This window comes from Ciconia boyciana, chromosome 4 (assembly GCF_034638445.1).
Source record: "Ciconia boyciana chromosome 4, ASM3463844v1, whole genome shotgun sequence".
Lineage (NCBI taxonomy): Eukaryota > Metazoa > Chordata > Aves > Ciconiiformes > Ciconiidae > Ciconia > Ciconia boyciana.
The window spans coordinates 96,041,305-96,066,403 of record NC_132937.1 but is presented as its reverse complement, the minus strand read 5'-3'; the positions used below and the strand labels follow the sequence as shown (position 1 = coordinate 96,066,403).

Genomic DNA, 25,099 nt, shown 5'->3' with positions numbered 1-25,099 from the left:
GTCGGAGATTCCTTGGGATCCACGATGCAGGAGAGTAAAACACAATCTTAAAAATGCAGCAGCCCATGTTAATTTAGTTAGCAAGGAAGCACGGAAGTTCAACATCAAGAGACGGTAAGGTTTCAAGACAGATAAGTCTAAAAGATTAAATAAAAGCATCTCTTCAAATGCCATACTTAAGAGATAATGAAGGGGAGTTCTGGCTGTAGAGAGAATAAATCAATTAGGTTGTCAACACACAATCTCTCAGGGCTAACAGCACAACTGAGTGGCAGCATTCCCACATTGGAAACAACTCCCATTTATTATCATTATAATGCCTGCAAGAAAGAAGAGTTTGCATAAAAAGGAAAATGTGAATTACCATCTACTCTGCTTCCCTAATTGCTGCTTCTTTCCATTAACAAGGTCAGTATTTTAAGCCTAGGATTTTCTTTAAAAAAAACAAAACAAAACTAGAAAGACTAAAAACGGCTCTCAGACTTGCAGCAGAATCAAACAGAAACGACCAAAATGAGGCCCAAGAAAACAGTAGTCTCCCAAAATACCAGTGAGGAAAAGATAAAGTGCCCTCACTGTTGGTAAAAAACATTCATGGACAAGATATCAAAAAAGAGCAACAAAACTGAAATGATCCCGTTTGCCACTTTTATCCCTTTAAATCCAATCATCTCCAAGGAGGATAACAAAAAATCAGTTCAAGTGAGTGGTTTGTTCAGATTTTTTCTTTTTTATTACACTTGGTCATACAAGTTATTTTTTATTGCCCAATATCATAGCACCACACAAAACAAGAATTTCATTAAATATTCAATTATGTTCCAGAATGAAGAGTACTGTTACATTGCACTTCTAGGAATCTCAAAACTATTTTATACAAGCAGACTTTGTTATAACTAGAGAGAGGGAATAAATGTGGACATAGAGAGGTACAGCAACACTTTTATAAAATCCTTTCTGGGATTCAGCTCAAAGTTTGCTTTGCCTAAAGGTTAGAAGTCTAGTCTAAACTAGTCATCTAAATCTCTCTAATCGGTGACCAGGGATATGGACTGCCAGAGAGCTCATCTCACCCAGGACTCTCATCAGAGAGGAGCTGAAGTTAGCATGTGCCTGTGTGTTTAGCTTAGACTAGGCGCACAACCTTAAATTTTTGAAGGTGAAATAAATCCCACCCTGATTTCAGGTTTCCTAATTTCAGACTTGGCATTCAAGTCAAGGTTGTTAAATTGTGTCCAGTAAAGCAGGCAAGTGAACACTTGGGGATGATCTTCAAAGGCATTACCTCCTGGTCATCAACCTCCACTTTGTTCCCAAATGTCTCTACTGGGATACAGTGAAAACCCACCAGTGTTCAAAAGCAGCTTAAAGTGTGAAGCTCGGTGTTAGCTACAGAGAAGTGAAAACCATCTCTCACATAACTGAAGGCTCCCGAGACCTGACATTTTCATACAACAGTGGCAAGGAAACAACTAAGAATGAAGACAAAATAACATTAAGCATTCAAAAACTGTGAGGCCAAGGACTCCTATCATGAGACAGTTTGACTTCTGGGTTTAATAACATCAAGAAGGGTCAGAAGAAAAGCTCAAAACACTGTAGAAAGATAAAGTTACAAGAGCTGACAAAGGAAGAGTTGCTCTTGAGAAAAAGGGAAAATTTCAGAGGGATGTGCAGAGAAGTCAGGGAAGACAAGACGTGGCAGGAAAAATGAATATGAATTACTTGTTCTGCATATTTCTCTTCTTGTAAGAAGCTGAAGCATATAACACTGTAATACTGTTAGATCCATTTTGAACATAAAATAACCCTGTCTGAGAGGTCGATGTAATTATAGCAGCAATTAGGGTGTAAGGAAAGCATTTTCCACAATTAGTAACAGGAAAGGCAGTATCTAGTGCAATGAAACTGCCCCTCTGCATGAGCCTGCAGACCTATCGGCACTGGTGCTGTCCCCTGCCTCAAGGACAGCTCTGCGGTTGCGATTAACAAGCAGGGCAGGCATCTGGCTGCCCTGAAACTTCCTGCATGGGCTAAAATTAAGTGTTTCACTCCTCTGCCCTACACTTTCACCAGCTGTAAAATGAAAATAGTAACATACAGGGTACAGTTCAATCTAACCACACTGATCTTAGAGATGAAATATGCAAAGCGCCTGATAACCCATGTGAATGGGTGCTCTGGCTTGATTTCGGGATAAATAAAGGCATGTAGCACAGCACGTAACATGGTTACTTGCGATACCAAAAGGAACTAGATTAAGTGACCCAGCATGTCCTTCTAGTCCTACATTGCTATGACTTTCCCAGATCAGATCCCCAGGACTGTACACACAACTGAGTCACCCCAGTTAGTAACATGAACACAACCACTCTTATGCCCCTAGTAAAAACAAGGCAGTTCAAACTTAGCTTTAAGTTGAGCAGTTTAAACAGAGTTCAAATCAAATTATTCCACCTCTATCACAAGCTAATGATGCACATACGGGTAAGCACTGCTCAGCGGATACAAGATACCATGTTAAGCCACAGTGTCTCGGTGATGTCTCTGAGCTCCTAGTGAGCAGAATATAAGCAGGTATTGATACCCAAGCAGTTGGCATAAGTTCTGCCTATAAGCAAAGCAAAGAAAAAGCACAGAATTATGGCAGTTTCCAAGATCCTGCCATTCTTTAGAAAGGTTTTACCTGTCTAAAAAGGATGAAGTAGAAATATGCAATGTTGAGACAAAGGCAACATGGGTGATTAAACATGTATATCTTCCTTGTGAATAATAACTAACTTAACCAGTGATTAAGCGGTGGCTTAACCAGGAGTCCAGCTGTGGATACTAAAAATTTACATATGTCCAAAAAACAAATGGGGGGGGGGGGAAATCTGTGCAGGATTGTCTAACACAAAGCCATCACCTCTGCCTCAGGAAGTCCATGGGTGACAAGTCTCTGACAGCAATAGAGTACACAGGAAAAACAGTTACATTTGCCCTTTGGTATCAGCTATTGCTGCTTTAATTGGAACAGGACACTGGGACAGACAGATCTTTTGTGTGAAACGGTACAGACATGAATTTGGTTTTGGCCTAATTTGCGAAGAGCGTAAATTAGGTAACAGTTTATTATATTAAAAACAAAGTCTTCTACTCAGACCCTATATAAATAATCCTATGGCAAGGTAGGATTCGATGCTGAAGCATTTTGAGTCAAAGCACCGACATACAGGTTTGTCATGGTCAAATAAGGCAGTTTTGTATTTACATCCCATCTTCTTGGTAAAACTAATATTTATACTGTTTTTAATAACATATAAATCTGAGTTTTATGAACCTAAGAAGTTCATTTGGCATCTAAAAATAGCAAATTAACTAGATATTTACATACAAATTCTCTGTCTGCTGTGATAGCTACACAGAAAAAAAAGTAGATGCATAATTATACACATCCTTTGTAGACAGCCTTGGTCTTGAGATTCAGGCAAAAAAAAATTAGACATTAAAAGTTTTACTGTTTACTTTCAATGACTAATACCAACTGTTCATCTTGTACAGCTTAACCTGGGAAAAACTATGTGCTACAGAGAAAATTATTCTTCTTAGAAATCCCATTTTTCATTCACAATACATCCCATCACTGGTAAAATACATTCATTTGATGCACAATGGGTTCAAGAGCAGTTTTATATTCCTAACATACCTAAATGAAAGGATAGAAATAGCAATTACAGTATTTTTTTTCTTATTCAAGTTAGCTCTCCCAGTTATCTATTATCTTACTTGCAAGGGTTCATTTGAAAAACAAACAGCACAGCTGTCTAAGCTTATCTACCTGGCTTCATTGATGCTGGAATGCTTTTTGTTTGAAAGTTTCAAATGAGGGAATGTCCGTAAAACAAATGGAAGTCCTGAAAATACCTAGAACTAAAGTCCTGCATTGGTTTAAAAATACCCAAACAAGCAAGCACACAAACTTCATAAAGTCATCATAACAACAAAAGAGCAATTTCATCTACTTCAGCAGAACAATGCAGATAAGCTTTGGCCTACTTCATTTGGCCATTTCTGAGAAATTTATCAAATTAGACTTAACACACATAACAGTGTTGGCACTGAAAGAAACAGATGAATGTTGCTTTCTGAAGCATTAGTAACATTTCTTCCCACACCTAAATTACCCCACACAGGGAATTTTGCAGAAGCTTCCTATCCTTAATAAAATGATTCTGCTTCACTTTAGGGTTAAGCTGTATGATCAAGCAAGTACTACCTGAGCCAAAGTTACCACTTTTTCTGCATACTTTTAATCCACTGAAAAGCTAAAGCAACACATGCCTGCTCAGTCTTCAGAAGAAGAGTGCTACACAAATGCATTTTATGTTTCACTTGTGATGAGCATGAAATGTGCAGAATAGCAAAAGTGGTGACAATTTTACCAGGACTTCATGGTTGCCCTGCAAGCACCAGCCCCAGCTCCGGCCGGGAGAGCTGACCAAAGCACAGTGCTGAACCATGCTAGCTGTCAGCTCTGAAGTTACCACAATTAACATGGAAAGATCTCCCCACACCACACTAATGACAGGCAGCAAAGAATGCACAAAGAAAGTGTACAGAAGATCACATCTCTGCAATTGTTACCAGATTGGGTACAGACTCAGAGAGACAACACAATGGAAATAAATTACATTTCGGACTGATTTTTTTTTTAATAAAAGCTGAAATCACAAAAAAACCTGTAAAGCCTTACTGAAATAAGGGCAGAATATTTGAGCAGCAACATTCACAGGAAATCCTTATGAGTCTGATAAATGACATTTGTTTACTCTAATGTAGAAAATGGAGAATGGAGTGCAGAAATGACAGTCTAACAATGCTATTTTCCATTTGGATCAAGATCTGGCTTTTTCCCCTCATGAAATTTTGACATTAAAGCAACCATGGAAAAGAACAGTCACAGCAAGAAAGTGGTGTGTGTGAAATTTTCTTTCAATTAAAAAAAATAAATCTGATCAGTTCATCTCATTAGAGTGTTTTGCAGGAGCACTAACTACAGAAGATAAAGTATTGCCATAAATCATCAGATATTTTATTGTAGTAAACATCTGCTGCTTCTGGATATAGATATGTAATCAAGGGAGCACTTGAAAAGGAATAAGGAATGCCAGGTACACTAGTTACTGAAAAATAATGTTCAAACCAGGTTTTCTTTTGCTTTTGCCATTAGGACTAAACAGTTTATGAAGTTATACAGACATTAATGGTTACACTGATTTATTGCATTTCCAAATTAAGACCACACCTTCCAAACCTTTCATTGAATCAATGCCGAAAGACTGTTCAAGTTAGGTTAAGCATATTGGAAGAACAATGCAGTATTAAGCTCACAAAAAAAATCTTAGCCAAAGCCATAATTTCCAGCAGCAGATATTAATGTTTGTTTTGGGATTCAGTCATTTGAGTAAATACTGAACTTTCAAAAAACACCTAAGTGCAAAGGAGTACAAGGCAGAGTCCAAACTAAGGCTCACACGAGCTGGTACATCCACACAGCACAGTGCTGTTCCAAGCACACAGAGCAATTTGGGTCCAGAATTTGCATTTACATGGCACAGAGCCTGAGCTAATATGTCCTGCCTTTCAGCGCAGTTTGCTAGCTCAGGCTCAGTGCCAAACTGACAGAGCTATAGCACCAAGCTCTGGAACGGTCTCTACACTGTACTTATCATGCTGTATAGGCAGGCTCTTAGGAGAAAAACACCCGTAGATCAGATGCTCCTTTCGCCACTTATGTGGTTTTGAAAGTCTTGTCTCTTCTATCCCTTTACATGTACACTTCTCCCCCTCAAAGTTTTGGAGGCTATTTCCTTATAGTGATGGCAGGCAAACTCTTAGCCCTGGATCCTCCACATGGAAGAACGTTAGCAGCCACCTCCTTACTTGTTTTCCTGCAGCTTCTGCCAGATGGGTTTCCTCCTACCTATCCAACCTTTATTATTGGGACAAAAGAAACTCTTCCTTTGTGCTTGAAATTCCTATCGCAGAAAGAGTGGCTCCCAGTTTTGTTGGCATTATGGTTTGTACGTCAAGTGGCAAGATAGGCCAACCACAGCTCCAGTAGCAAGGCAGTTGCTTCTTTTCATCCTACACAAACAATTAAAAAGAAACTGCTTCTGCCTGCCAAGTCTATTTTCTTGTAAGGACACTGACATTTTCAGACAGATGTATTAGTACAATATGTATCATGTTTCAAAAGGGCTGGTTTAAGAGGACTTTAGAGTTATCTCCTAAAAAAACCCCAAACAAACCCCAAAGAAGTAAAAGGAGTTTGTCTTGCAAAGGATATAAACCCAATCAAAGTATCAAACTACTCTGAGAATAAGCAAACAGCATTTACTCTAGGAATCAAGAGTAGCCTCCCCAAAGGTGTAAGTGAGAAATGAGACAGCTACAGATTGGAAAAGATTCATAAGAATAAATAGAAGACAGAAAGAGAATGGGAAGAGTGAACAGTTAAGGAAGGGCAAATTGCTAAAGATGCTCCTTTAAATGCTTTCCAGTTATATGTTAAATACTAACTTTTACTGTTTTAACTGGAGTCACTGATGACTACAAATGAAATCGATAAATCCTTACCTTCAACAGCCAATGATACAATGCCTTGTGTGTCTTCAACCCCGTACATAACATCACAGCGATACACCCCTGCATCACTTGCACGCAGCTTAGAGAATGTCAGCGAAGCGTCACCAGTCTCCTCTGAATGGGTCGGAACAGACACTCTGTCTTTGTAGCTTTGACCTATTTTGATGTTGCCGTTTTGGGCCACCAGGACTGTGGTTTCTTTTGCATCTTTTCCACTTTTATCCAGTTCAACCTTTGACCATTTAATTCGAAGATACTCAGCTGCATAGCTGGAGGCTATAGTGGGTGTGGTTGAAAAGAAGCATGGCAGGACTGAAGTTCCAGAGAGGGATCCCTTTACCAGGGTTTTTTTTTCTGCTTTAACTAGAGAAAGGAGAGAGGGGGGAGAGAGAAAGGAGAAATCACATTAGTGGCACAGCAAAATCGGAAACAGACACATTTTGTTGTTATTTAACGATTCACAGACGTGCAAGACCAGAAACCCATGAACCTTAGCTGATTTCTAACAGGACTGATTAGTATAAGCTAAAAAAGAATTTGACAATATCCTAGGCTGCTGATGGAGCCCTTTTCTGTTTGGGCAAATTTAATTCACTGCTCTCTGACTTATTTTCTCCATTTGTTATAGTCACCAAGTTATTGACCTTCTTCGGAAACTGTTTTGAAATTGTAGATGACAGATGAACTATAAAAGCTATGTTTTTTTACTTTGTAGGAGGAAGACCACTCTGAGTGAAAGATGGTGAGTTATCTCGCATCTATTGCTGGCCAAAAGCATGCACACAGAGGAGCTACTGATGTTTGCACCTGTCCTTACCTCACAGTACCTTGTTCATTTGCTCCTGTCCTAAGAGTAAAACATAGCCCATGACTTTGCATACATGACAACCCTTACTCCATTATTCCTTCAATGGTTAACTCTTTTTATTGCATAAGAGCTGAAACAAAAGCCTTTGAGATTCTCCCAAATAGTCATTATTTTAAAATTATTTCCTTGTAGCCTCAGGGAATTTAACACATTGAAGAAATAAGGTATTTCAGGATGTTAAAGCAAAGAAGGAAGTAAAGCACACAGAAAGTCCCTACTTGGCTCAGACTTGACATGATAGGACCTTTATCATTTTTTATGACATCTCCAGCTGCAAACACTTTACAGTGAAATGTTTCCATCTGACAATATCCTGAGGGGAAAGTTGACTACTGTTCATCCAGCCTGCACACAGCAACTGTCTGAAGAGAGGATTTCTGTTAGATTTATTTTTTTACGTAATGTTATTTCACCATACAGAATGGCTTAATGAGGATGCACAACAGTATCTATCTTACCTCTTTCACTGTCCTGCACTCTAACATTTTTTGAAAGGTAGAACATGCTGATCATTAATTTGAAGTGAGCTAAGATTCGTAAAGTTTAGAAATACAATAACTTCAAATACTAGCCACCAACAGAGTGATACATGAAATAGGAGACACCAGCACATGAAAATTATCTAGCTATTTATCTGTCATCAAAAATATAATCTCTCCATAAAGAGTAGAAGATTTTTTGGGGGGAAAAAGAAAGAAGGGGAAAAGGGAAAAATTGCTCACTAAGTTGATTTCTTAACAGACAGATTACTTTATACAGGATAAAGTATTAATAGTATTATCTAAAAAGGTTCAATACAAGAATCATCAGCTTGATGGCCAAGCATTTTAATAATAAAGTACTAACTAGGAAAACAACAACAAAAATGGACTGACCAAGGAAGACCCAGAAGTCTGAATGGAAGTCCTCAGGTCCTTTCCATCCATGCCTACCTAACTAGAAATTCTTGGAAACACAATGCAGATACATTCAAGATGACTGTATCAAAACTGATTAGACTAGAGAGAGTATAACAACAATGAGGTAGTGCTGTGCCAAAACAGCTGTGTTGCATCCAAAGCTCAGCTGAAAAGTTCACATGGAACAGCACTGTCTGAGCACATTTACAAGCAAGATGCTCACTCTTGTGATTCAGGCATGTGGTAAGATTTTCATTCTTCCATTAACTCATAAACAGAGACCGGTACAAATCACATTTAATAGTCAAAGAAACTAATCACTTCATACACTTTGGGCCCATACCTAGCAAGAATCTATTTGTAAAACAGGGAAAGACAAAACAGGTCCAATATAAAACTGAAGACTGGAGAATTACACAAGGCGTGAAGACAAGCCTGTAGAAGTTACTGAAGACTAAAGGCTAGCTCAAAAGCTTTGATTGCATACACATTTCTTCAGGAAAAAAATTCCATTGATGATTTTTTTTTTTAATTTCCATAATGAAATAAAAACTAAACTCACCTAGGGTGAATAGATTGCTAAAAACTAGAAAGGGCTGATATTATCTTGAAGATGTACAGTATGGAAACACCACTACCTTTTATATCACCTTTAATTTATTAAAACTTCACTGAGTTACAATGGGGTAGAGATAAAGAAACAGAATGAATACTCAGTCCTATTAGTTGCAAGTTGGAATTACTGCCAAATTGCACAGCTGGGAGATTAAAATCGGTCTCAAAATATTTAGTATTTATTATGATCTCTTGTCATCTGTATACATTACAGGAACTTCTTAAATGAAAAATGACCTAGTTATAATTATCCTGACTGACAGAATTTTAATAAACTTTTGAGAACGTTGTTTCTGATTACAAGTGATCTGGAATATCAGCACTGAACGCTGAGGAAATTTCCTCTTTTTAAACTTTATGTCTTCACATCAGCAGACTGAAACCGTTGGCAAACAAAATTTATCATCATGATATGCAAACTAGATCTATCCTAAATTGGGCTACGTCCCAGAATAGGAGACCATGTAGCTACAAACATGCCTGTCTAACTGTAGAAAGCATTATAAAACACTATATAAAAGCACTCTTTGTTTTGACGAGGGGAGAAGACGAGGGGAGAAGACGAGGGGAGAAGACGAGGGGAGAAGACGAGGGGAGAAGACGAGGGGAGAAGACGAGGGGAGAAGACGAGGGGAGAAGACGAGGGGAGAAGACGAGGGGAGAAGACGAGGGGAGAAGCTTTTCCCTACTGAAAAAAAAAAAAAATTGGCATTGAAACATACGATTAAGTGATGTTCCTGCACAGTTCCAAAAAGCTTGATTTCTTGCAGCAGTCTATGTTAGTTAGTCAAGCAGAATTTACTGGCCAATGCAGAAAGCATCAATATCTTCTATTAATCCATAGAGCCCTTCTGTTCCTTTAGCATTTTCCCTATGCTTATACTCCATGTTATGTCTCCTTTTAGGCCACTATCAATGTTATGTGATAGACTGTTCCTTAGAAGGGACATGGCAGGCAAAAATATGAACAAAACATTTTGTAACTCTTTGTAAATTGGACAAAAACTGAGAAAAGCAGGTATTTGCCAACATTGTTTTATACCTTATCTCCATGTGGCCATGAAGGGCCTAGAATACTTGTAACATCATGTACTCTTAAACAAGAGGATGGTTTTGAAATTACTAAGCAGGTTGGCAATTAATATAAGTATTTTTTTCTGTTGCTAACTAATATGTATCACTCATGCCTAATTACAGAAAATACATAGACAATAAAGAAATAAAATACATAGCTAAGTCCAAATCACCTGGCGACAAACATATATCTTGGCAGAACTCCCAGCAAAGTCAATAGGAGATTTGTACAAGATGATGGGACTACAGAGCTGGGCCAAGAGCAGCACAATGCAGTCAGATTACCGGCAGATTCAGTAGATAGTGTGCCTTAGCAGTTGGGTATTTTTGTTGTCTTCCCCTGTTTAAATACTAAATAACTCCAGCATCAGAATAAGTAGCTGGAATGGAATGCAGGATGAAAACTTCTCCCATGCAGTGTCCTGACAGAAGACAGTCCTGTCAGGCCTAACTTACTAGGTAGGATTTTGCCACAACTTATTACTGTCTTATTTTCTCCAAACCTGAAGCTATGGCTATGCATTTGTATCAATTTATCATGGGGATGATGGCATGTAGCACACTCTTTAAAAAAAAAAAAATTCCAGCTTGCCTTTTCATGTTTTTTTTTTTCCTCAGCAAAACTGCCTTAGGTCCCCCAGTCTACCATTTCAGCTGCAAAGTCAGCTTATCCTACCAATGACACGTAGCTTGATATCTTTCTTTTGAAGTGGGAGACAAACTACAGAAGAACTTCTTGCTTAAGAACAAAGTCTCTTTCCCTAGAATTTTTACGGTTTTTCTGTTGCAAATGTTACAAAACCCTTAAAATAGAAATCTAAAGAGAAAAAAAAAAAAAGACAGAATTCTGCCCTTTTGTATTACATTAACCATAACGACCAGACCAGTAGGTCTGTAATGGACAAGAAGTCTGAAGAAAAGAATGCCCTACATGAAGTGACACTGCCTAGAGGTTAGTTAAGCTTAACTGAACAGAATGTTGCTACTGAGTATGTAGACAAAAAACCACATGCTTAAAGAATAAAAAATTCTATATAATTTAAGCCAAATTTATGAGACAAAAAACCCTGAATCTCATTTTTTAGTTCATCAACAACCTTCCTAGACACATGGTATACTGCCCTGCCTACCAGCAGCAATAGAAAGGATCAATGAAATTATGTGTTCTGTTAATCTGACTACTAACACTGAGCCTAAGAGAAGTCTTTTCATTAACCATAAATCTTTTAATGAAGATAATGATAAATTAAAATGAATGCACCGCTTACACAAACTTGTATGAAACTCTAACAGCAGAGGTAACAGACTGAGACCCAGTAAAAACCCTCACTGAGTTCTTTACCAGGTGATTTGTGGTCTGAGCAGGCAGAATAAGAGAAGGAGGCATAGCATGAAGAAGAACCGGCTACCTTCATATTCTACAAGAAAATCACAGGAAGCCACACAAATGTAAATCTCAACTGCAGAATTCAACATAACATATGCAGACATCATAGGCATGCACACATGTTTTATAGCACATATAGAACACAAACATGATCAGATAAACTGATGTTTAAACTGATATATTATTTATATACCTTTGAAAGAACATATCACACACTGCAATCTAGGGGATTTCTACTGTCTTCTGGATTACAGGGCTTTCACGAAAGCATACTCACTCATGGCATGACAAATAGTTGCTTAAAATGGGTAAAATAAACTCCAACATGGATCATAATTACAAGGTCCAGCTTGTAAACTACAACATCCTAACACCAGCTAGCTCAAAGTGAGTAAATGTCACACTAGCAGTAGGCGTAAACCTTGCTCGTGAACTTCTGTCATTAATCTTTCACATGTACCAGAGCAAACAGCAAAGGTCTCACAGAGGGGCACTCCCGCGACCGCAGAAGCTTACACCGTATTTCCTGCTGCCTTCCTGACACACATCCTCTGAGAATTTAAAGTCTTAAAGAAGCCATGCAAGACTATTCTCAATTTGCCCTCAAAGGAAAAATACTTTTGTTGCTACATAAAATCTAAAGAGCACACCATGCAAACTTGCTAGGTATTTATGAATGTGACCATTCACAAAGATGAGAGTGGAAGGGAAAACAAAGACAGGAATAATGATTAGTGGTGAACGCATAAAACTTTGCAGGTTTATAACTTGCTGTGTTTTAAATTAAGCTTCAGTTTTGTTATGACTTAATATTAAGACTCACAGATTCCAGGATTTACACTTTAAAAATAACTGCTGATTTTTACAAATTTCCCATATGACTCTCAAAAGAAAAATTTTAAACTTTCAGAACAGTTTTGCCTGAAAGCTTTTGAAAGGAAATATTGCAATGCATCATATTGAGCTATTTAATTAAATTTAATGAAATCATATGGAATGATCCAATCCATTGTGGGAATGGAATCATGGTAATGAAAGATTTCAAGGCTTCAGTTTTTCTATTCAAATTTAGGATTTAAAAAGAAAAAAGTTGAAACTTAAGATGTCTAACTCTTCAAAATGCAGAGATATATTTTATTTTTTAGTATTTTTTAAACAAAAGAAACAGCTGTACTTGTAAAGATTGTCTGTAATCTTGTAACACTCATCCTCAAAAATGTTATTACACAACCTGACTGACATTTCTACAAAACAGAAGGATATGAGTTGATCCCACAGACTCCCTTGGATCAATTCATGAAAAAGAAAAAGTTTTTCATCTTTGTCTTCTTCACCATGGCCATACTTTGAACATGTTTAAGACTCTCTATGGCAAAAGTATGGCCACCAACTTCAAAAATAATCCCCACAAAGTTCACAGTGTATTCTAGGAACATAAGGGTCTTTCTGAATTCCTTCCGAAAGATTCAGGCAAATAAGGACCAGTCAGAACCTGGTCTATATTCCCGAGAAGCCCTTACCGGGACGTTCATACGGAACTTGCTTAAGTACTAAAAATTCTACTCTGGAGACAACGTGAGCCATTTAAGAGGTGATAAAAGGTGGAGTAAGTCAGGGGACATCTAAAGGTGCCATCCCATCTTCTACCACCCTAAGGATCCATCCCACTCCTCCCCACTTCCAGTCATGTACTCCCAATCCCTCAATTCTGCCAGCATTAGCATTTGCACAAGGCAGTGAGTCAGATCAAAGGTCTGATCCAGTGGAAAAATAACCTGCAAGAAATGCCGTGTGCTCTTTCAAACAAGTCATTTACCTGATTCAGCTGGCCATATCCGCACATAAATACTAGTGTCAGCACAAAGGAAAGCATGCAAACTCCACTGGGGGATGGAAAAGGGCAGAACTATCCCATTTAGTGCTAAAATGTATGTGCAATTAGACTGACCATGGAACTATGCCCTAAGTAAATATGAAGAGACTTTCAATAGGTCATAACAGAAATGTTAGGTTTAAATTTCTCGTCAGATTCCTTTGCCTTACTTATTCTATCTCCTTACATGTTCTCCATTCCAAAGCTGATTTTCAGGTAAAATCTTATCTTTAGACCTCTCTTTGTGTGAGTGATGTACTACCATTTACTCCATTTTGAAGCTGACTAATTATTGCTAGCAGCTCTTCCTTTTCCTATACCTTAAAAACAGACATTTCTGCCTTAAAGAAAGCCATAACTTAGAATCACAGAGTGGTTTGGGTTGGAAGGGACCTCTGAAGATCCATCTAGTCCAACGCCCCTGCCGTGGGCAGGGACATCTTCCAGCATATCAGGTTGCTGAAAGCCTCATCCAACCTGACTTTGAACACTTCCAGGGATGGGGCATCCACAACTTCTCTGGGCAACCTGTTCTAGTGTCTCACTACCCTTGTTGTAAAAAATCTCTTCCTTATGTCCAGTCTAAACCTACTCTCTTTCAGTTTAAAACTGTTGCCCCTTGTCCTGCTCTGGTAAAAAGTCTCTCTCCATCTTTCTTATAAGCCCCCTTTAAGTATAAGTAGCTTATCAGATAAAAACTTCCAAGTTCACCGTGTCGACTTACATTGCAAGTCCATGACCTTTTCTGACAATCACTTACTTTGCCTCTTGGAATGCTTCATATGAACAAATTATTAACTGTCAGCTGTGGATCCAAGATCTATACATCCGTCTACACTTACAGATAATTTACTAAGTAAAAAACTGGGGAGAGAAAAAAAGCTTGACATTTAATAACCAAATCAGTCTCAGACCTCCACGAATAAGAAAATGGAAGCTCAGTTTTAGTGGCTTGCCCCCTGCCTGAAGCTTTGAGTCTGTTGTCCCTGAGGACAAGTCTAATTGTCCTGGCCTGGTATATGTTTAATGAAGAATGGAAAAACAAAACCAGCTTTAAGGAGGAAGTGATGGTGGGAAATAGTAAAGGATGGTGCTCCCAACCTGCTTGAGGGAAAAAACCCACTTTTTTTTAGTTGGCTCCATTAAGCACAACAGTCTTTTCCTTTATCTTACACGACTACCTAAAGACTTTGCTAGCAACAGTGTTCAAGCTGGGAAAAAAAATGAGTACATTTGATTTTCCCAAAGGCTAAAGTCAGTTTGAGGAGTTCCTGGAAAGAAAAGAAGGAAAAAAAAAAAAAAACCCAAACAAGAAAAATCTTGCTTTGAGGCTTGGAAAAGCTATTATCCCAATTTTGTGAGTCTGCAGCAGCTGTAGGGACCTTTTCCTTACTACAGGCTTGACTCAAACTTTCAAATAACCATGGCAACCACACATGAATACATACTTTAGTGGTAGCATGTAATCACCAAGAGAAGTAGCAAGGGCTCCTCCTTTCCACCCAAACCAAAGACCTGCAGCTGCCCTAAAACGTCCTTGCTCCAGACCCCAGCAGCCAAGGGACCTGCCACCAGGCTAGCTCATGGCAGCCCCCCCACAACAGGGGGGGCAGCCAGGCTGCCCACTCCAGAGGCATGTCCCCAACTGCTCCTTGGCAGATCACAGAGCAAAGCAGAAACTGAGGCTACTGGTTTCCCCTGTATCCCACTTGCACATGGCACCTTTCACCCTGAATACAGCGAGGGTGTGAGCTGTGACCTATAGACACAAAAGGCTGCTGTGGCGCAGCATACAGGAGCACGTGCGTTGGGATCCGACTGGGAGGTATGCCAAACCAGTATTCCTGTAGCCCGAAAACTCCCCCATTTCATTCACCACTTCTGCAGCCTGGCTAGGCCTGTCCCAGGAACCTGCTCCTCCTCCCATGCCACCGGCACTGCTCATTGCTCCCTCCATGGCACCATGGAGGGAGGCTCCCATGGAAGGTGTCTGCCCTCCACTAAAATAAGCCCTCCCCATCAGCCCTCACCTCATCTATTGCAAGGAGCTCCTTAGTGGATCATTGAAAATGAAGGTGCAAGACATAACTGGCCAACAGGTCAACATTTCAGAAGCACAGGTTAAAAGATTAAAATGCATTCTTGAATATTTGGAGAAGGCAATTTATTTTTGCTTTACACAATGTAATCCTATGGCACTTTCTTTATTATTACTTGAATTACAGTAATGACACTTACAAACCTCAGGAGACATCAGACAGGCATGTAAAAACCTTGTCAAAAACATCCCCACCCACCAAGAGTTTTCTATATACATCAGTAAGGCAATGAGGAGAACATGGAAATGAAGTTAGTTACACACTGCAGCAAAAAGAGTGGCAGAGGCAAGACCAGAAACTGAATCTCCTGAGTCTGGGTTGTTTCCTGAGTCCTGGGAAATACCCTACCGACTGGACCACTAAAATGAATTTTAATAAATGGTTCTGTGTATAACAGACTTACCTTTAGGTAGCATACATGTTATGACTAACGTAGAGTACATCCATAAGATACTTTTTATACTTAACAACATCTTGACCTACAAATAAAGAACAAAGGAGTAAGTGGTTAGTATTGCATTGTGTCCTTATCAGGTGTTGTAACTCAGTACATCAATATTTGTCATTGATATTAGAAGCAGGCATCTACTTTAAAAATATGTTCAGCAGGACAGTGAATAATTCTTAATATATTGATCTTCTGCCATTTTATTCACTGTTTTAAATTTATTCCCATGCAGTGGTAGCAGTATATGAGTATAATCTGATGACTTTTTCCTGGTGTGGTGTTGCCAGTTCAGACCCAACCTCTGGGTAGTTTTATGTCTGTAACACAAACTACCCTCTCATTTAGCAACAGCTAACAACCCGATTCATGTCAGAAGGAGCTCCCATGACAAACTTCTCCTGAACGCTGATGGCAAGTCAATGTCCACATTATGATCCCTCCCATCTCTAAGTAGGTTGCCAGATGACTTCCTGCTTTCAAGATTTCTCGATATAATATTTTATGGTGGAAATTTATTATAAAGACAATGTGTCCCTATCGAATACAAGTTCATAATGAGTTTCAGGTCATTGAGTCCAGAATGATACTCAGACATGTCAGTTCCCTTTGGGTTTGCTTCTCACTTCCTTTATAGGCTCCACCTTCTAACAGCTGAAAAGTTCTCCACATATATCATATATACCTAAAAATATATTGCATGTTCATAATAGTACATCTTCATCTTTATTCCTGTTCTTAGTTACACATGTTGAATCTGTAAATATCCCAAAAATTTCAAAAGTTCGCTAACAAAAGCATTACAAGTCCCATAAAAGTCAACTTCTATAAAGGGTTTATAAATAGTCCTTCTTCCGTATAGTTACACATACATACTATCGAGCCAACGTAATAAATAACTTTCAGCAATAGTTTGTCAAACACTGCCGTTGAAAAATTTTTATCACAAAATCCTGAGTTTCCTGATATTGCTGTCAAAATATGCTACTTGGATTCTTTACTTGGGCAAGTAACCTGAACTGATAGTTTTTTCCTGTCCAAGAGAGATTACAGTGGAACTGCTTTAAGGAACAGTGAAACAGAAATTTAATAGACATAAATCTGTATTATAACTATGGAACTTGTATTGCACATACATATTTTAGCATTTTTACGTTAGCATTTTAGTTCTTTAGTAGTTACATATAATGCTCTAGGGTTAAAACTTAACTAATACATTCAAAAACCTCCACAAGGTATACTGAACATGATAGCAAGACACACAGAGAAACATCTTCAGAAAACTACTGGTGACGTGTTCAATCTCAGGAAAGTTTTCTCCACAGCTTACAGCTGCAGCCCAAACTTCACGAGTCTGTGTGAATTGGCATCTATCCTGTAATGGCTGAACAGTTCAGAAAAGATGCAAAACATCTCAAACCAAGCCTTTCTAATGAGGCAATCTCTAACATAACAGCATCATGTTAAAAATTCCCACCCAAAAGGGCTGAAAACCCAAGAGCTTTTCATTCCCTATATGTGGATGGCCAGAGCTGGCTGGTTGCACTGGGAAACATATGCTGCAACCTATTCCCAGGGCGTGGAGGAAAGAATACAGCTGCTTTCCGCAGAGCAGACTGCATGCTGCCAAAGCCGCCCCATCTCTGCTCCAGCCGTTCAATAGAGCTGAGTGTATAATGTGATATCACTTATTTTGCAATATTAACTTCATGGAATTTGCACTTTTTATGACTGAGTCCCAAACAAGAACCAGGACTTCTTTGACTTCATTCAGTTAGGGCCCTATTTGCCATAAAACTTTTTCTGAAGACTCTAACGTATACCCCCAACATCATCCAGCCAGAGTTTTATCTCTCCCTCCACTTACACAAGCCAAGCTGTACATGGAGAGAACAAAAGTGGCTATTTAATAACTAACTGTAAAAATCTGTATTGTGCCCTGGGATACTATGTATGCCCTAGTAATTCCCTGTAGAAGGTTGTTAAGAGTGAGGAGATTGCACAAGATAAGAGCTGCAGACATCGAAGTCCTTTTAATGCAATGGACCGACTCTGAAGTACAGACAGTCACGTGTTTGCTTAGATAAACACTTAAATGATTCTCATTATTACACAACATTTAAAAAAAAATGAGAGGTCATGATGAGCCTACAGATGTGCACAACCCTTGTATCCTGAAACTGCTGGAAGTCTCAAGCACCAAAGCCACTGCAGACTAGTGCTTTCAGTAACACAAGCACTCTGAAGAGAGCACAATAAGAAGACCACAGGCTTCTCCACCTTCAAAGGCGGTGAATGCTGGACCCGCCTGCAAGACAATGCAAAAGCTCTGGCCCCTGTGAAAGCAGAGTGGCTCCAGACCTTCTTTTAAGATGTTTTGTCCACATGTGTTTCCCATGCATCACACTGGCTACATCAACAGCTAAACAAAAAAATCAAGAACAAACTGTTTACAAGTTTAGCTTTCCATGTTTACCCATACGCTTTATCTCCCTCCTCCCCTAGAAGGCCACCTTGGCTTTTGTGACCAGAAACAACGGAATCAAAGAGATTTGCCAAGAAAAATAATAAAGGATTTTCTTTTTCCTGGAAGACGGGTGTGCTGCAGCTAAACAGGGCTGGTTGCATGTTGCACCCACCACCTGCTCCACTGCACCGGCCCTGGCCAGGAGTACCTGCATACTTGGCACATGTCAATGGGAGGCCTGTTGCCCTCAGAAGCTCACTGCAACACTGTCATGACAAGAGATGGTGTAACTGCTTCCACGTTTGGTAAGATGACAAACCCCAAGTTTCTGCCCTATGCTACAAGTCCAGAGTACAGGGATGACCTCATCTTCCCATTCCTCTCCGCTTTGCGCACAAGCACAGATCCTCCAACGTCGTGTTGGTGACTGCATTACAAATGCAATTTGAGGAATCTTATTGAAAAAAAAACTCACATCTTCAGCTTCCAGTCACTAAACACAATATACACACCCACAATTAAATATGAAAACAGAAAGACAGCTGTGGAAGGATAATTTTCAAGATATCCTGTGACCGCTGAACTCAACCATTGGTACAGAAGAGAGCATTCATGGCTGTGATGGCTATTTAGCCGCATATTGAGTAGTGCAGGAATTACACCTGCTGCACCAAGAGCTCGGATAGCTCAAAAAAATTGCACTGTTTGAGCATGGAGCTTAATATGAGACACCTGCCAAAAATCCCCACCCGACTCCTGGAAAATCCTCCCTCAACCTTTTCTTTTTCTAAATCTCCTCTACCCCAAGCTGCTTACTCAAGCAATGAAAAACATTGGGGAAAGGGTACGATTTTCAGCCCTTAGGCTCACGAGCATGATTCCCATGCAACCCTCCATGCACGAGGGTTTTCACACTCCAGTCTTCAGTGGGGTCCCATAAACACTCCTGGGTTACTGCATGCTGTTCCACTACAGCTGCCAGAATTAATTGTGCAATTACTCCTGCCACCCTCTCCAAACAACAGCGTGCAGATCATAGCAGCAGTACCTCACTCAGCGCCCCAGGGCAGCTTGGCTTAGGAGAAAGCAGAGCTCTGCAGACCCAGTACCAGCAATCCTCCTCAAGAGCCACAGGCGAGGCAGAGGCTGCTGCTTACACCTAGCACCCCGATTCCCACGCAGTGCTCCCCACATTTCCAGGCCACCGCTATCAGATGTGACTGCTCCTGCCTCCTCCCCTTTCGCTGGCAGAGGCTGCAGCAGACGGTGCAGCCTCCTGAGCAAAATCTCTGCTCTAAAACTGGTTTGTATTTCCCATTCCTGCACTCTACAGTTTACAAAGGCCTCCGCTGGCTGGCTGCCGTACTGCCCCTAAGTCCACTGTAATTAGCCAAAATCCTTGTAACCATACCTTTTTCCACAAGCTTTTTTTTTTTCCCCTTGGTGTCACTACACCTAGAATAAGAGAAAGCCACAATAGTATGGACACAGTAAGAAAATCCTGCCAACTCAGGACTGCAAGACTTGAGTAAGTGTTTAATTTCCACCTTCTGTTAAAAAAGTATCTCACTTAATGTGACCAAACTTGGGTTGCCTGGTGGCTAGTTTCCAACTGGACTGATCCATTTTATTAGGAGCTACTACAGGCAGACCGACCTACAGTAGTAATTTGCACTACATTTTTAAACTGGATGCAACCCTGAGCACAGCGTCTTTTAACCAAAAGATGCCAAGTCCTTGGCAAACTTCACATCTTTAAAAACGAGCAGCAGAGGTTCTCTCTGTGAAGAGAGAGCAGGGCTCCTATTTTTGCAGCCACTGCTACCTTCCCTTACCATAGCAAAAACTCGTAGGAGCAATAACTTCTGATCAAATTCCAGTTCATGTTTAGTTTACAATGTAAGCTTGATCTCACACCAATGCTATTTTAATTTAACCAGATGGGAAAACATTGTGTCTCTCTTTGTTTTAAACTCCAGGTTAAGAAAATGAATTGTGCTGGTCTGGAACAGACTAAAATCTACCATCCAAAAACTATTCCCAATTTCTCTGAAGTTGGAACAATGAGAAATTAGCTACTTTCATAGAGTTGACACTGTCTTTAAAGGCTGCAGCTTCTCAGGTCACACTGAGATTGATTCAGCACATGCTCTACAGCTGTATTGTGAAAGCTGGACATATTCCTTAAACACATAAAAAGCAGCCTCTGCCCATTGACCTTCTTTGCCTCCATAGTGAAAGTCGGGTTCACATAAAAAATTAAAAAGAAAAAAGGGGGGGGGGAACCCTAACAGAACCTGGCACTAGAGAAGTGAATTGAGGTTGCTGCTCCTACTAACGGGTAAAACAGTAAATTACACAGCTTTCCAGTGAAACCCCAGCAAGCTAGAAATGACCAACCCCAGATGTAGCACACCTTCTTGCTACCTTCTGAGCTCTGCCTAAAAACTTCACAACTGCTATCCTTTCTCAAATGCACAGTCTGCACTTTTGTTTGTTTTTGCAGTCCTTTGATCCTTTTATGCCATCTAACTGTTAATTGCTGACATGTATCAACCTCACCGTAAGCGCTGCCTAATTAACTTTGCCAGTTTCACCGTCTCTTCCATGTGATTAATTAGCCCGCTGTGCTGCCACATGGTGGACTTGGCCTGCATCTCATTCTTCAGTGGCGTCTGCTTAGCCCATCACTTGCAAAGGTCCTCCTAAGGCCTCCGAGAAGGTCCTAGGGGCACCTGCACCATCCCTTCCTCACCACCTCCAGCACCAGCAGTCGCAGGGGGAACTCTTCCCCAGGCAAGCGGCGCTGCCTCCAGCCCCAAGCACAGGCAGAGGCGCAGACGGGAAAAGTGACCAGAGCACAGCATGTTCTGGCTCTCCTCGCTCTGGCAGCTGCCGAGAAGCTGCTGCCTGAGGACGTCCCTCCCAGGCCTGCGCTCATTTATGCCAAAAGCGGCTCCGGGCTCTCGGACAGCCTCACAGAGACACAGTGGAAAACTGTGGGAGGCAGTGCGTGGAGCGAGGTCCCGGAGCTCGTGTGCCTGTGGAGCCACGCACGCCCCCGTGCTCCCTCCGGCATCACCCCAAAAGCAGGCTCTGCCTCCTCACCTGCCAGCCTGCTCACCAGGACAGCTGTGGACCTCTTCTGCCCCACCTCTCCCCAGCACCCACACCACTAGCACGGTGAAGGGAGCACGGGGCACACGTGAGGAGCAGCAACGGGAAAAAGACGTAAAGATGCAGCTCATGGCACCCACGGACTCCGCACCACCATCGCGGGGCTCAGCACAAGGGCCCGCGTGTTGGCTGGACAAGGGTTTCCTCAGCGCGTCTTACGGGCTTGTCCAGCCTCGGCGTTAGCCCTGGGGCTCAGGAGGCTGCGGGTGCTCTTACACCCCCTCAGCCGGCACCCGCGCCCCCGGGCCCGCCTCACGCCCTCGGCCCGGGGCGCTGAGAGGGCCCGGTGGGAGACGAGAAACCCGCCGGTTCCGCCCTGCTGTCAACCACCACCCGCCGGGCGGCCATCGACGGTGTCAGCTCCCGCGTCGGTCCGAGGAGCGCGAGGAACAGCCCGAAACGCCGCGGCGACAATTTTTAAAAATTATTTTATTATGATGAAGATTTTTTTTTCCCCCCCTCCTCTTGAAGGTGAGGGAAACCGGAGCCCTCTGGCGGGAAACGAGCGACTACAGAAACGACGAGCCCGCCGCTCGCCGCCAGGGGGCGCCGCGGTGCCGCCGCCGCGCCCGGCCCGTCCCGTTCCTCGAGAGCGGCCGGGGCCGCGCCCGCCTGCGGCGGGACCCCCCGGCCCCGGCCCGCCGCTCCCCGCCGGCCCCCGCCTGCCTTCCCCCGCTCCGCTCGCCTGGGGACCCCCCGGCCGACCCAGGACGCGTTTGAGCAGCGGCCGTCGGCGACCCCCGCAGCTGAGCCCCGGCAGAGCCTCTCCCCCCCGCCCTGCCCGACAGCGCGTCCCGGGGGCGGCCGGGTCCGCCCCGCCAGCGCGCATCGTCGCCACGGCCAGGGCTCCCCGCCGGGCGCTGCGCCCCTCTCGCTCCGCCAAGTCTTACTCCTTTTGGGAAGGAAACTTCCCCTTTCACTCAGCCTTTTTAACGGGGGGGGGGCGGGGGGGGGGGGTCCACAAAAAAACCACCCCAAACCCACCCAACATTTACACTCTTCCATCCTGGGATGGGCTTCTGCAACACGTTTCAACACTCATTCCTTTAAAAAAAAAAGAGAGAGAGAGAGAGAGAGAGAGAAAGAAAAAAGGGAAAAAAGAGAAGAAAAGCCATCGGGGCTTAATCCCGAAAGCCGGTGCCCGGAGGGAGAGGGGGCGGCCGGGGAGGACGTGACAAGGGGGACAATGAGGGCTGGCCCCGGCCCTCGCCCGCTCCCCGTCGCCCCTTTGTGTGGGGACGGTGCCTGGGGCCCGCCCGGGCGGGGGCCGGATGGAGGCTGCCCGCGGGGTCCCATCCCCTGCCGCGGGCATCCCGACCCTCTGCCGATGCCGCCCCCACACACACACCCACCCGCTTTTTCCCGCCGTCGAAACTCCCTTAATTCCTTCCACGATGCTCTCACTTTTTCTTTGTAAAACAAAGGCGAAATCCCGAGGAGCGGCCGGGGAAGGCAGTGCCCGTGCCCCGAGAAGCTGGCCGTGGGTGTAAAAGGGGGCGTTTTGCTCCACTGACCTTGTGATCCTCCTCCTCACCCACCGCCCCCTTTTTCAGCAATGAAAATGTGGCTCACAGGACTCCTGCTCTCCGTCTCCTCTGCAGAGATGCTCTCTGAGCACCTCAGCCCCGCTCTGCCCTGCGAGCAGCTTTCCAGGAACATCAGGGAAGAGGGGGAAAAAAAAATAAAAAAAGAAAAAAAAAAGGGGGATGGGGGAACACACAAGAGCGGAGGAGGCTGAGCACACGGTTTTCCCCGCGCAAGAGAACCTGGTGGCCGGAGGAAAGGTCCGTTCTTGTCGCCCCTGCCACACGGGCGCTTTGTGTATTTAACACCCGTCGAAATAGCTTCCTCCTTGCTCCCTCCTGAGCCCCATCGCACACCAAGGTGCAGCTCTACCTTCCCGGCCATTCAAACAACCAGTACCAAAGACTTCTGTCAGGGGTCCCACCCCAAAGTCTTTTATTTCCTAGTTTTCTTTGTTCTCCTCTTCGCACCAGGGGATTTTTGTGGGTCCCCGAGCATCCCTTCTCCTTTCCCCCCACGTGTCGTTGAACTTACCCCAGGTTGTTTAAATTCACCAATCATCGCTATTCTCTCCCGCTAAAGGTTTGCAGTTCAACTCTTTGTCCTTACAGGTACCAGCAGTAAAACAACCGTTTTAAGTCTTACACTAGGTGCTTGCTGGCAATCATATCTAAAGAAAAAAAAACAACCAAAAACCGCAAAAAAACCAACCCGCATTAAAAGAGTTATAGTTACCTTAAAAGGTAGCGTATTGCAGAGATTGCAAAAAATCACAACGTGGTGGCTAGGCTAGTCCAGAGATCCCAGTGGCCGCATGAAAGAGTAAATCCCCTCGTTAGTGCTGGAAGGAGACGGTGGTTCCGGGGTCTCCCCTTCTCCCAGAGCTCGGTCTCCCCTCCCTCCCCGCCGGCGAGCACCTGACTCCGAGCAGCGGAGCCTGAACCGAGTTGTGGGCAAAGGGAGCTCGCCTGCAAGTTCAAATGCGAGCCTCAGCCACCCATCATTATTATATCGTTGTACCGTCAGCGCTGCAGAGGAGGGGCGCTGGCTCGGGGAGAGGAGGGTTCACAAGCTCTGCAAGAGCCTCCTTGCAATTTGCAAAGCTCCCGCAGCTGCTGGGCGCAGGAGAGCCCCCAGCGCCTGCCTCCGCCGAGCAGCTCGCCCCGGTCCCCCCCTCCCGCCACCCGGCCCGGCCGCCCCCTCGGGGAGCCCTCGGGGAGCCCTCGGGGCCCCGCAGACCCCAGCCCGGGAGCGGCCCCGAAAGTACCGGGGAGCCGCAGCCCGTGCGGCGGGACGGGTCCCCTCCGCTCGCCCGGCATCGGCCCTCCGGAGAGGGGCAGGCGGGTGCGAAAGGGGCATTGTTCCCCAATTAAACAATTAACCGGGAAGAGAATGGAGAGACCTCCTCCACTCTGGCTCCCGAAGCCAGTTGAGATGGGGAAAGTGACTGGGAGCGAAATCCCTTTTTCCTTTTTGCCTCCCCAATCTCAGCAGAGGTTGCAATGAAAGAATATATTGGTGCTTGTTCCAAACTTCCTCGGCCGGTGCCAATTCACAGGCAGCCTCGCATCGGCAGCCTCCCGAGCCAAGCTTCTCCACCCTAGTTTTATGCATCTCCAGCCACTTTTCTTTCTTTTTTTTTCCCTTTTTTTTAAGATTAGACTCTGCATTTGCTGTCCAAACCCCTGAGAGATGAAGTCATAAGCACAGCTCTAAACCACCCTTTTACAAGGGACTTTCACCAATTAATAAAGGGTCTGCTCTGCTCCTCAGGCAGCTCCTTTCCCAAAATGTACCTATCTTGGTATGTGGCAGACGCTTAAGGCACCCTTCACCAGGCACAAAATGCTGGCAAGAGCAGTGCCTCTGGCGTGCTCCCTCTCAGAGGAGCGTATGCCACAATCCCCCCTCTTCCAGGAAGGTGTAAATCCGGAGCCAGAAAAGAAAAGCCTGGAGAAATAGGTGTGTCTGCACCGCTCTGGGCACGTTTTTGGCAGCCCCAGGTACGACTGCTAGGAAGAGGCAGGAGGAGTTTTCCTTC

At 43.2% G+C, this 25,099-nt stretch overlaps 1 protein-coding gene across 2 annotated transcripts in view; it reads right to left on the bottom strand.

Annotated features, from left to right (window-relative positions):
• The window catches only part of VCAN (versican), a 115,747-nt gene extending 91,687 nt beyond the window's left edge, over positions 1–24,060 (bottom strand). The window contains exons 1-3 of one of the 2 annotated variants that reach the window (XM_072860701.1): positions 23,794–24,060; positions 15,849–15,924; positions 6,622–6,993 (exon numbers count right to left, since the gene is read on the bottom strand). In XM_072860701.1, the coding sequence (XP_072716802.1) occupies positions 6,622–6,993; positions 15,849–15,918 (442 nt within the window). In that variant the 5' untranslated portion in view covers positions 15,919–15,924; positions 23,794–24,060. The remainder of the gene's footprint in view (positions 1–6,621; positions 6,994–15,848; positions 15,925–23,793) is intronic. The other variant, XM_072860702.1, reaches the window with a different exon arrangement.
• Between the last annotated feature and the right edge of the window lie 1,039 nt (positions 24,061–25,099).